The 12,508-nt window shown below is 43.6% G+C and overlaps 1 protein-coding gene across 1 annotated transcript; it reads left to right on the forward strand.

Annotated features, from left to right (window-relative positions):
• The first annotated feature begins 2,666 nt into the window (after nt 1-2,666).
• C3H6orf120 (chromosome 3 C6orf120 homolog) lies at nt 2,667-11,692 on the forward strand. The gene is given in 3 exon segments (XM_048843970.2): nt 2,667-2,750; nt 2,753-2,985; nt 10,632-11,692. Coding segments are annotated over 3 exon segments (915 nt in total). The 5' UTR covers nt 2,667-2,681; the 3' UTR covers nt 11,245-11,692.
• Nucleotides 11,693-12,508: the final 816 nt, after the last annotated feature.

Raw genomic sequence — 12,508 nt, forward strand, 5'->3', positions numbered from 1 at the left:
GAGGCATGTAGGTAAGCATAGCGGTCAGTAGGTTTACGGTAAAGGGTGGTGTTTATGTGACCATCGCTTATTAGCACTGTAGTGTCCAGGAAGTGGATCTCTTCTGTGGACTGGTCCAGGCTGAGGTTGATGGTGGGATGGAAATTGTTGAAATCATGGTGGAATTCCTCAAGGGCTTCTTTTCCATGGGTCCAGATGATGAAGACGTCATCAATGTAACACAAGTAGAGTAGGGGCGTTAGGGGATGAGAGCTGAGGAAGCGTTGTTCTAAGTCAGCCATAAAAATGTTGGCATACTGTGGGGCCATGTGAGTACCCATAGCAGTGCCGCTGACTTGAAGATATACATTGTTCCCAAATGTGAAATAGTTATGGATGAGGACAAAGTCACAAAGTTCAGCTACCAGGTTAGCCGTGACATTATTGGGGATACTGTTCCTGATGGTTTGTAGTCCATCTTTGTGTGGAATGTTGGTATAGAGAGCTTCTACATCCATAGTGGCCAGGATGGTGTTTTCTGGAAGATCACCGATGCATTGTAGTTTCCTCAGGAAGTCAGTGGTGTCTCGAAGGTAGCTGGGAGTGCTGGTAGCGTAGGGCCTGAGGAGGGAGTCCACATAGCCAGATAATCCTGCTGTCAGGGTGCCAGTGCCTGAGATGTTGGGGCGTTCAGGATTTCCAGGTTTATGGATCTTGGGTAGCAGATAGAATACCCCTGGTCGGGGTTCTAGGAGTGTGTCTGTGCAGATTTGTTCTTGTGCTTTTTCAGGGAGTTTCTTGAGCAGATAGTGTAGTTTCTTTTCATAACCCTCAGTGGGATCAGAGGGTAATGGCTTGTAGAATGTGGTGTTAGAGAGCTCCCTAGCAGCCTCTTGTTCATATTCCGACCTATTCATGATGATGAGGGAGATAGGGAAATTTTAGAAGGAATACAGGTATCAATAATATAATGGAGCAATAGCAAGATCATAGTTAACATTTTATTAGATTATTCTCTGAAATAGTTATTTTAATTATACCGTTGAGATAATGGGCCAGATCCTCAGCTGGTGTAAACTGGAGTTACTCCATTGTCTTAAAGGATCTACACCAGCTGAGGATCTGACCCAATATAATTAATTATTGCAGATGTGAAAAGGTGTTTACATTAAAACAAGCACATAATTCATTTAGTGCTCAAGAAAGATGTTTGTTTGACAACCCTGGCAACCAAAGTCTTCTATTCACCCACAATGAAGGTGCAGTGCTGACATTGGCAGGGCAAGCTTCCCTATGCCGCTCCATCGATATCGCTCCATCCTGAACTGGAAGGACTGACTGTAGGGATTACAAGCACAGTTTAGTCTCCAGGTCCATTTCTGCTGGGACTGCTATCAAGAGCGCTGAATTGTGCCAATTGTGTAATGATCTCTCTTTTTATGATGTGGGCAGCAGTCACTCTGAACTGAACTGAGATTGACTCACATCTCACAGGTGACCAAAAAGTCATCAGATGGAAAAAAGAATTGGTTGTAAACAGGTGATCTACAGGTGAGAGGCTTCATATCCTTACTTATTTACAGCATATATTTTAAACATATTTATGCTTTGCTACATCAACTCTGTGATCTTTAGTGTCCAGGAAGATGACTAACAGATTTTTTCACCTTTATTTGGATACAGAGCAAAAAATATATTTAAAGTCTTTATTTATGTAACATTTATTCACTTAACTGACTTTAGTCCATTTTAAATGTCTGATGCCTTACCAAAAAACTATGAAAATAATCTAAACAAGATGACTCTCACTTTGTGTCAAATGAATTGAGAAATGCAAATTCTTTAATAAAACTGGTAATTTTTTTAGCAGACCACTTAGTATCTAATAAGAAGCTGCTAAGTATTCTAGACATTATGTTCTTACATATCTAATTTAATTTTCTCAATTTGATTATCTACATTAAAATTGAAATAACAAAGGACAAATATTTTTAACTAAAACCACTTGTATCAAACCTAAAAATGTGACCATTTTTACACTATTAATGTTATACTATCAAACTGGAACAGTATGTGAGTTGTGATCTGCCAGGAATGCATGGTTTTGTGCCTGCATACTGATGTAGACAGCAAAAAGAAAAGGAGGACTTGTGGCACCTTAGAGACTAACCAATTTATTTGAGCATAAGCTTTCGTGAGCTACAGCTCACTTCATCGGATGCATGCTGTAGCTCACGAAAACTTATGCTCAAATAAATTGGTTAGTCTCTAAGGTGCCACAAGTCCTCCTTTTCTTTTTGCGAATACAGACTAACATGGCTGTTACTCTGAAACCTGCTGTAGACAGTTCATCCTCAAGGACTAGCTAATGTCTAAGGATGATAAAATTACACCTAATATTTACATATGTTGAAAACAAATAATTTGAGGCCTGATTCATCTCTCAATTACACTGGAGGAAATCAATAATAATTCCATTGACACCAGTGGCATGCCCTCGTGCCCCTGGGGATAGGACTGACCCGGGGTTTGGCTCTGAGAGGGGCGAGGGGAAGCCCGGGGGCCGGCTCAGAGCGGGAGGGGCCCGGACGCAGCACAAGGCTGCGGGGAGCTCCAGGGGCGGAAGGTCTTGCTGTGCCAGGCCAGCTCGGCCACAGGGGCTGGACGGGGAGCACCATCCCGGCGCCGGTCGGGCGGGGGCGATGCGGCGGGGCGGGGCTGCCCCTTCTCCCCGGGGGCCACCTGTCCTCCCGGGCCACAACCAGCTGAGCACCCGTCTGCAGCGGGGAGGGCGCCAGCTGCCCGGAACAGCGGCCGCGATCTCACGGCACCTGGTTGTCATGGGGACGCCTGGAGGCGGGTAAACAGAACACCGCCTCCCCCCGCGACCGCCCTCCCTTGGACACAGACTCGCGAGAGCAGGAGGCCCGCGGCCTGGCTCGGTCTCAGCCGCGGAGCACGGCGCCGTGGCTGGCGGCGGAGCGGCTGGAGCTGCTCGGCCTGGGGGTGAGCGGGGAGAGCGCGGGGAGCCGCCGTCCCTCCCACCGCGGGGCTCAAGCTGTTTCCTCGGGAGGCCGGTGCCCTGTAAGCCGGGGGAGGGGCCGCGCCTGTGAGCGCCGCTGTCACCAGCCGGGCCAAGGCAGCGAGCGGGGCTGGGCCTGGCGCCTGTCCGAGGCGGCCCCCGGGGCCTGGGTCCAGGCGGGAGACTGACCCACCGGCCATCGCCGCTGCTCGGGGAACGGGCGGGGCCCGTAGGCTCCGCCGCGATCCCAGCCCTGGCTTAGCGGCTGCGCCGGGGGGTCGCCGAAGCCTGGCGGCATCGGGCGGGTTCCCGGGAAGGCTCGGGGGCGACGGGCACAGCAGCGAGCGCGCTCCGCGCGTGTGAGGTGTGGGAGACAAGTGCCCTGCCGGGGTGCCCGGGTCTGGGGAGAAACGTGGCCCTGGTCAGCGTGTGCCGAGAGCTGCAGGACGAGGTCATGCAAGCGAGGAGCAACCCAGGGGCAGTCCTGTGTTTTGTTCCTCTCTTCCGTCATCCCCGGGAGCGCCTGTGGGCTGAGCGGAAAGCAGGTTCTCCCGCTCTGAAAGCGTTTGTTTTCGGAGCAGAGCTGGTGTGTCCTTGGCATCGTCACTGTTTCATTGCTTCAGGGATCACTCGCCAGGTCAAGCTTTTATATCGCCCTGTGACCCTGGCTTCCTCTGGCCTTTCCTAGGCTGCTGCCTACTTCTTCGGGGTTAGTCAGGGTAGGTCCCATTCCTCCTAGCCCAATGTATGTTCCCTGGGGGAGGCGTCTTTGGCTTCCTCCCCTCTGCAATCTTTTGTTTCATCCTCCCATCAGCGACCCCCCTCAGCGCAGTCTCACTTGTTCCTAGGGTCTCTTAATACTCTCATTCACTTCTCCATCTGTTCCTGTTTCATCTTCTCATGGACGTCCCACTGCTTCCTCAAATTAAAATGGATACGTACTCAATGCATGAAGTGTGCCTAAAACATTCCGTCCTTTATCACTTTTCACAAATCCACTGTCTGCCTCATCATTCAAGTGCCACCTTTTGCTCTTTTCCCTCATGTACCTTTGCAAAATTGTGGCCTTAGATTACAAAAGTCTTTAGGGAAGAACATTCCGCAAGTTATAAGGCTATATAAATCATAGAATCATGGGACCGGAAGGGACCTCAAGAAGTCATCTGTGCCAGACCTCTGCACTCATGGCAGGACTATGTATTATTTCTAGACCATCCCTGATAGGTGTTTGGAGATTTTTAAGAGCAGGTTAGACAGTGATGGAGATTCCACAATCTCCCTAGGCAATTTATTCTGGGTGCTTAACCTCTCTGACAGGAAGTTTTTCCTAATGTCCAATCTGAACTGCCCTTGCTGCATTTTAAGTCCATTGCCTTTTGTCCTAGCTTCTGAGCCTAAGAAGAACAATTTTTCTCCTTTCTCCTTGTAACAACCTTTTATGTACTTAAACTGTTATCATGTCCCCTCTGTGTTTTCTTCTCCAGAATAAACAATTTTTTTCAATCTTCCCTCATAGATCCTGTTTTCTAGACCTTTAATCATTTTTGTTGCTCTTCTCTGGACTTTCTCCAATTTGTCCACATTTTTCCTAAAATGTGGCCCCCAGAACTGGACACAATACTCCAGTTGAGGCCTAATCAGCATGACATAGAGCAGAATTACTTCTTGTGTCTTGCTTACAACATTTTTGCTAATGCATCCCAGAATATGTTTATTTTTGCAACAGTGTTACACTTTGACTCATATTTAGCTTGTGATCCACTATGACCTCCAGATCCCTTTCTGCAGTACTCCTTCCTAGGCAGTCATTTCCCATTTTGTATGCATGCAACTGACTGTTCCTTCCTAAGTGGAGTACTTTGCATTTGTCCTTATTGAATTTCATCCTATTTACTTCAGACCATTTCTCCACTTTGTCCAGATCATTTTGAATTTTAATCCTATCCTCCAAAGCACTTACAATCCCTCCCAGCTTGGTGTCATTCGCAAACTTTATAAGTGTAATCTCTCTGCCATTATCTAAATCACTGATTAAGATATTGAATAGAATCAGACCCAGAACTGATCCCTGCGGGATCCCACTCGATAAGCCCTTCCAGCCTGACTGTTTACTTATGTTTAATTATAGAAAGCTAGGTGAAATTTGTATAAGAACTTTGATTGAAATCTCTTCAAGGCAGGAACTCTGTCATTTATGAGTGGAAAGCACCTACTCCATTTTGGGTGCTACTATAATGCAAATAACTGCTTACATTAATATTCAATTATAACTGTTGTACAGTTTTCTTTTTATGGAGGCAATAAAAATTCTAAATCAAGAGTGGTGACAAACTTATTTTGGGCTGAAACATGACACTCTTACTAGATTTAGAATACTTAATTTAATTTTAAATGCAAAAAGATTTGATATGGTCAACTTTATATTCTGAAACCAGGCATGGTACTTGGAACTGAAATGTTGCCTCTTTGCACACATTTTGTACATGGCCTTTTCACATTCAATATGACAGGATTTGTTTCGAGAAACATACTTTTGAATTTCACTTACGTACACAAACGAGCTGTTATATTAACAGTTTTTACACTTCTTTGGATAACTTCATGTTTTCTGAAACTGTGTTTATATGTTTTGATAGAGCCACTAACTTGTTTACTTAAATATATAATCAGTCATATTTCTCAATATACAGCGGTCCCCGAATATACTTCTGTACACAAATCCAGATCTGTACCTCAGTATGGTACTAAAACTAGATGAAAAACTAAATGACACATGCCAAAAATTATTCTAATACAAACTATGTTAAGCAGGCTGGCTAACCTAGTGAGGAGGGCTTTAAACTAGGCTCACCGGGGGAAGGAGACCAAAGCCCTGAGGTAAGTGGGGAAGTGGGATACCAGGAGGAAGCATAAGCAGGAGAGTGCAAGAGGGGAGGACTCCTGCCTCATACTGAGAAAGCAGGACGATCAGCGAGTTATCTTAAGTGCCTATACACAAATGCAAGAAGCCTGGGAAATGAGCAGGAAGAACTGGAAGTCCTGGCAGTCAAGGAATTATGATGTGATTGGAATAACGGAGACTTGGTGGAATAACTCACATGACAGGAGTACTGACATGGATGTATATAAACTGCTCATGAAGTGGGGGAGTTGCATTGTATATAAGAGCAGTATGACTGCTCAGGGCTCCAGTATGAAACTGCAGAAAAACCTGGGAGTCTCAGGATTAAGTTTAGAAGTGTGACCAACAAGGGTGATGGGGTGATGGGAGTCTGCTATAGACCACCAGACCAGGGGGATGAGGTGGACGAGGCTTTCTTCAGGCAACTAACAGAAGTTACTAGATCACAGGCCCTGGTTCTCCTAGGGGACTTCAATCACCCCGATATCTGCTGGGAGAGCAATACAGAAGTGCACAGACAATCCAGGAAGTTTTTGGAAAGTGTAGGGGACAATTTTCTGGTGCAGATGCTGGAGGCAGCAACTTGGGGCAGAGCTCTTCTTGACCTGCTCCTCACAAACAGGGAAGAATTAGTAGGGGAAGCAAAAGTGGATGGGAACCTGGGAGGCAGTGATCATGAGATGGTCGAGTTCAGGATCCTGACAAAAGGAAGAAAGGAGAGCAGCAGAATACGGACCCTGAACTTCAGAAAAGCAGACTTTGACTCCCTCAGGGAACTGAGGGCAGGATCCCCTGGAAGAATAACATGAGGGGGAAAGGAGTCAAGGAGAGCTGGCTGAATTTTAAAGAAGCCTTAGTGAGGTTGCAGGAACAAACCATCCCGATGTGTAGAAAGAATAGTAAATATGGCAGGTGACCAGTTTGGCTTAACTGTGAAATCCTTGCTGATCTTGAACACAAAAAAGAAGCTTACAAGAAGTGGAAGCTTGGACAAATTACCAAGGAGGAGTATAAAAATATTGCTCAGGCATGCAGGAGTGAAATCAGGAAGGCCAAATCACAATTGGAGTTGCAACTAGCAAGAGATGTTAAGAGTAACAAGAAGGGTTTCTGCAGGTATGTTAGCAACAAGAAGGTGGTCAGGGAAAGTGTGGGCCCCTTACTGAATGGGGGAGGCAACCTAGTGACAGAGGATGTGGAAAAAGCTAATGTACTCAATGCTTTTTTTGCCTCTGTCTTCACGAACAAGGTTAGCTCCCAGACTACTGCACTGGGCAGCACAGTATGGGGAGGAGGTGATCAGCTCTCTGTGGAGAAAGAAGTGGTTCAGGACTATTTAGAAAAGCTGGAAGAGTCACAAGTCCATGGGGCCAGATGCACTACATCCAAGGGTGCTAAAGGAGTTGGCGGATGTGATTGCAGAGCCATTGGCCATTATCTTTGAAAACTCATGGCGATCGGGGGAGGTCCCGGGTGACTGGAAAAAGGCTAATGTAGTGCCCATCTTTAAAAAAGGGGAGAAGGAGGATCTGGGGAACTACAGGCCAGTCAGCCTCACCTCAGTCCCTGGAAAAATTATGGAGCAGGTCCTCAAGGAATCCATTTTGAAGCACTTCGAGGAGAGGAAAGTGATCAGGAATAGTCAGTATTGATTTACCAAGGGCAAGTCATGCCTGACTAACCTAATTGTCTTCTATGATGAGATAACTGGCTCTTTGGATGAGGGGAAAGCAGTGGACGTGTTATTCCTTGACTTTAGCAAAGTTTTTGATACGGTCTCCCACAGTTTTCTTGCCAGCAAGTTAAAGAAGTATAGGCTGGATGAATGGACTATAAGGTGGATAGAAAGCTGGCTAGATCATCAGGCTCAGTGGGTAGTGATCAATGGCTCCATGTCTAGTTGGCAGCCAGTATCAAGCAGAGTGCCCCAAGGGTCCGTCCTAGGGCCGGTTTTGTTCAATATTTTCATTAATGATCTGGAGGATAAGAACATAAGAATGGCCATACTGGGTCAGATCAAAGGTCCATCCAGCCCAGTATCCTGTCTACTGACAGTGGCCAATGCCAGGTGCCCTAGAGGGAGTGAACCTAACAGGTAATGATCTAATGATCTCTCTCCTGCCATCCCTCTCCACCCTCTGACAAACAGAGGCTAGGGACACCATTCCTTACCCATCCTGGCTAATAGCCATTAATGGGCTTAACCTCCATGAATTTATCCAGTTCTCTTTTAAACCCTGTTATAGTCCTAGCCTTCACAAGCTCCTGAGGCAAGGAGTTCCACAGGTTGACTGTGCACTGAGTGAAGAAGAACTTCCTTTTATTTGTTTTAAACCTGCTACTCATTAATTTCATTTGGTGGCCCCTCGTTCTTATATTATGGGAACAAGTAAATAAAATCATGAGTGGTATGGAGAAAGTGAATAAGGAAAAGTTATGTACCTCAGTCATATCCCCCCTTTAGTTTCCTCTTTTCCAAGCTGAAAAGTCCTAGCCTCTTTAATCTCTCCTCATATGGGACCCGTTCCAAACCCCTAATCCTTTTAGTTGCTCTTTTCTGGACCTTTTCTAATGCCAGTATATCTTTTTTGAGTTGAGGGGACCGCATCTGTACACAGTATTCAATATGTGGGCATACCATGGATTTATATAAAGGCAATAAGATATTCTCCATCTTATTCTCTATCCCTTTTTTAATGGTTCTTAACATCCCGTTTGCTTTTTTGACTGCTGCTGCACACTGCGTGGATGTCTTCAGAGAACGATCCACGATGACTCCAAGATATTTCTCCTGATTAGTAGTAGCTAAATTAGCCCCCATCCTATAGTATGTATAGTTGGGGCTATTTTTTCCAATGTGCATTACTTTACATTTATCCACATTAAATTTCATTTTGGCCATTTTGTTGCCCAATCACTTAGTTTTGTGAGATCTTTTTGAAGTTCTTCACAGTCTGCTTTCGTCTTAACTATCTTGAGCAGTTTAGTATCATCTGCAAACTTTGCCACCTCACTGTTTACCCCTTTCTCCAGATCATTTATGAATAAGTTGAATAGGATTGGTCCTTGGACTGACCCTTGCGAAACACCACTAGTTACCTCTCTCCATTCTGAAAATTTGCCATTTATTGCTATCCTTTGTTCCCTGTCTTTTAACTCAGTCCATGAAAGTATCTTCCCTCTTATCCCATGACAACTTAATTTACATAAGAGCCTTTGGTGAGGGACCTTATCAAAGGCTTTCTGGAAATCTAAGTACACTATGTCCACTGGATCCCCCTTGTCCACGTTTGTTGATCCCCTCAAAGAACTCTAATAGATTAGTAAGACATGATCTCCCTTTACAGAAACCATGTTGACTTTTGTGCAACAATTTATGTTCTTCTATGTGTCTGACAATTTTATTCTTTACTATTGTTTCAACTAATTTGCCTGGCGTGGATTGCACCCTCAGCAGGTTTGCAGATGACGGTAAAAGGTGGAGGGTAGGGATAGGATACAGAGGGACCTAGACAAAACAGAGGATTGGGCCAAAAGAAATCTGATGAGGTTCAACAAGGACAAGTGCAGAGTCCTGCACTTAGGACAGAAGAATCCCATGTACTGCTACAGACTAGGGACCGAGTGGCTAGGCAGTAGTTCTGCAGAAAAGGACCTAGGGGTTACAGTGGATGTGAAGCTGAATATGAATCAACAGTCTGCCCCTGTTGCCAAGAAGGCTAGCAGCATTTTGGGCTGTATAAGTAGGAGCATTGCCAGCAGATCGAGAGATGTGATCGTTCCCCTCTATTCGGCATTGATGAGGCTTCATCTGGAGTACTGTGTCCAGTGTTGGGTCATACACTACAAGAAGAATGTGAAAAAATTGGAGAGAGTCTAGGGGAGGCAACAAAAATGATTAGGGGGCTGGAGCACATGACTTACAAGAGGCTGAGGGAACTGGGCTTATTTAGTCTGCAGAAGAGAAGAATGGAAGTGGATTTGATAGCTGCTTTCAGCTACCTGAAAGGGGGTTCCAAAGAGGATGGATCTAGGCTGTTCTCAGTGGTAGCAGATGACAGAACAAGGAGTAATGGTCTCAAGTTGCAGTGGGGGAGGTTTAGGTTGGATATTAAGAAAAACATTTTCACTCGGAGGGTGGTGAAGCACTGGAATGGGTTATCTCGGGAGGTGGTGGAATCTCCTTCCTTAGAGGTTTTTAAGGTCAGGCTTGACAAAGCCCTGGCTGGGATAACTTAGTTGGGGATTGGTCCTGCTTTGAGTAGGGTATTGAACTAGATGACCTCCTCAGGTCCCAACCAACCCTGATATTCTATGATTCTTCAAACTCAAAGGACTTAATTGAATACTTTTTCCAAACTGTAAAATCACTACTTTATTTTTGACAAAAGGTCTAATTCCACCCACCTACATGCTAAGTTTATTAATTTGAAATAAGGTAACATTTGCCCAGTTCACATCAGCAAGCTAATGTGTTTGCTGAGCAATTGCTACTTAAAACTATGTTTATGCTTTTGTCTAGTTAACCAATTAAAGTATATTAAACCTCACATTAGCACATTTACATTTTTGGTCCCATATAAGGTATCAAAGAATATACTTCGCTTAAGTTAATTTTATAAGGACTAATGTTTTGAAATGGAATTGGATACTTTAAAGACAGGAATTTAAGAGATCTTTTCCAAGAGTGGACCATTGAAACCTGAGTTATTTCTTCTGTATTAACAGGGTATTTACAACACATGATGTTGGAAGAGTTCCTTTAATGTCAAACATAAGAGTTATGGCAGCACATTGGAAGAAAATGTTGGTGATCCTTCTAGCAGCTCAAGCATTGCTTATGGGTCATAGCTTTGAGGAAGAGGATGTACCTGATGAATGGATTCTTCTTCATGTAGTCCAAGGTCAGATTGGAGCTGGAAACTATAGCTACTTGAGACTAAATCATGAAGGGAAGATAGTACTTCAGATGCAGAGTTTAAAAGGCGATGCAGATTTGTATGTATCTGATATGACCCTTCACCCCAGTTTTGATGAGTATGAGTTACAGTCTGTAACTTGTGGTCAAGATGTTGTTTATGTACCAGCCCACTTCCACCGCCCAGTGGGAATAGGAATCTATGGTCATCCTTCTCACTTGGAGAGTGAGTTTGAAATGAAAGTATATTATGATAGAACAATTGTAGATCATCCATTTGCGGAGGCTTCCTACAACCCAGAAGAGATGGAGACAAGCCAGAAGCGGACTCATTCAGCAGAAGATCAATCTCAGGATGAGGAGTCTATTTTTTGGACTATACTCATTGGAGTTTTGAAATTAATACTTGAAATTCTTTTTTAAAATAATCAACTGGACATACACTGGACTAGAGTGCACTTGTAGCCTATGACTTTGAACATGAATGGCTTGCTGTGAATATTGGTACTCTTTTTTGTAAAGTTACCTGAAGAGGTATTCAGGGTTACCTTTTCTATGCCGAGGAGGGGAAAAGCAAAGCCATAGTTAATTTTGTACTGAAGCCCCCTTCCCACCTTCCAGAAGTAAAATGAGCAGAAAGCACAGTATTTGTATAGTTTTCTTTATAAATCAGGGTTAAAGTGAATTATAAATAAAGGGAATCTTATTAAAATGTATCACTTTGAACAGGTGCATAAGAAAATGGATCTTGATAATTCACTGTATTTTCTAGTAATGTGACAGTTTTATACAAAGAAAAGTTGTAAAATCTGAAAGGTGCAGTTTTAACAACCCCATCCAATTTAAAATAAAGAACTAATTTTCTAATCTCTTTGCAGTGTGAACAGATCTTTAGCACGTAGCACTTTAAAATGCTGACAGTCATTGGAACTTGAAAGCAGTGTAACAAAGACCAGGAAATATCAAAGTCAAGCGTTAAGGTGAACAGTGATTTTAGGTGCCTAGTTATATCCAATTTAAAGGAGCCTGACTTTTCAAAGGGTAGGTACTCAGTGCTTTTTTTCAATCTGCTCTAAGGTATCAAATTGGGCATTTAAACTGAAATCACTTAATCGCTTTTTAAAATCATGACTTGAATCAAGTTTGCCATCTTCTTTATTTTCTCTAAAGGTAGAGGCTGATCTTTCTAGTCAGGGAAAGAATTATAATGAATCAGTTATTCAGCAAATTTTGTATCTGTAAATATATATATAAGCAATATTGCACTGCTCATTAAAAGCAACTCAGCCTGCATTATCATAATCAGTACAAGGTTTCTCTCCATCCATGTACCCCTTTTCTTAAGTGTAACCACAATTTTAGTGCCACTTCCATAGTATCATCTATTCTCTATATGTTTTTTGGTGCATCTTTATGAAAATTAGATGCATTTAACTTTTGGGGTGCAAGTTATTTTCCAGTTATAAGGACTTAATAAAGGAGACTGGATTTTCTGGCAATGCATTGAAATTTTTATGTATTACTCCTACAAGCTTCAAAGTCATGGCTTTTTTTTAAATTAGAGCAACGCTGATTATAGTAATTGAATGCTTTGATTGAATCATGGGGAATAAAACTGAGTTCTATGCAAATACCTAAACTTTTGTGTAGCTTTCTGTCCACGTAGAAGTTATTGCTATGCAACACT

The sequence above is a fragment of the Caretta caretta genome, chromosome 3 (assembly GCF_965140235.1).
Source record: "Caretta caretta isolate rCarCar2 chromosome 3, rCarCar1.hap1, whole genome shotgun sequence".
NCBI lineage: Eukaryota > Metazoa > Chordata > Testudines > Cheloniidae > Caretta > Caretta caretta.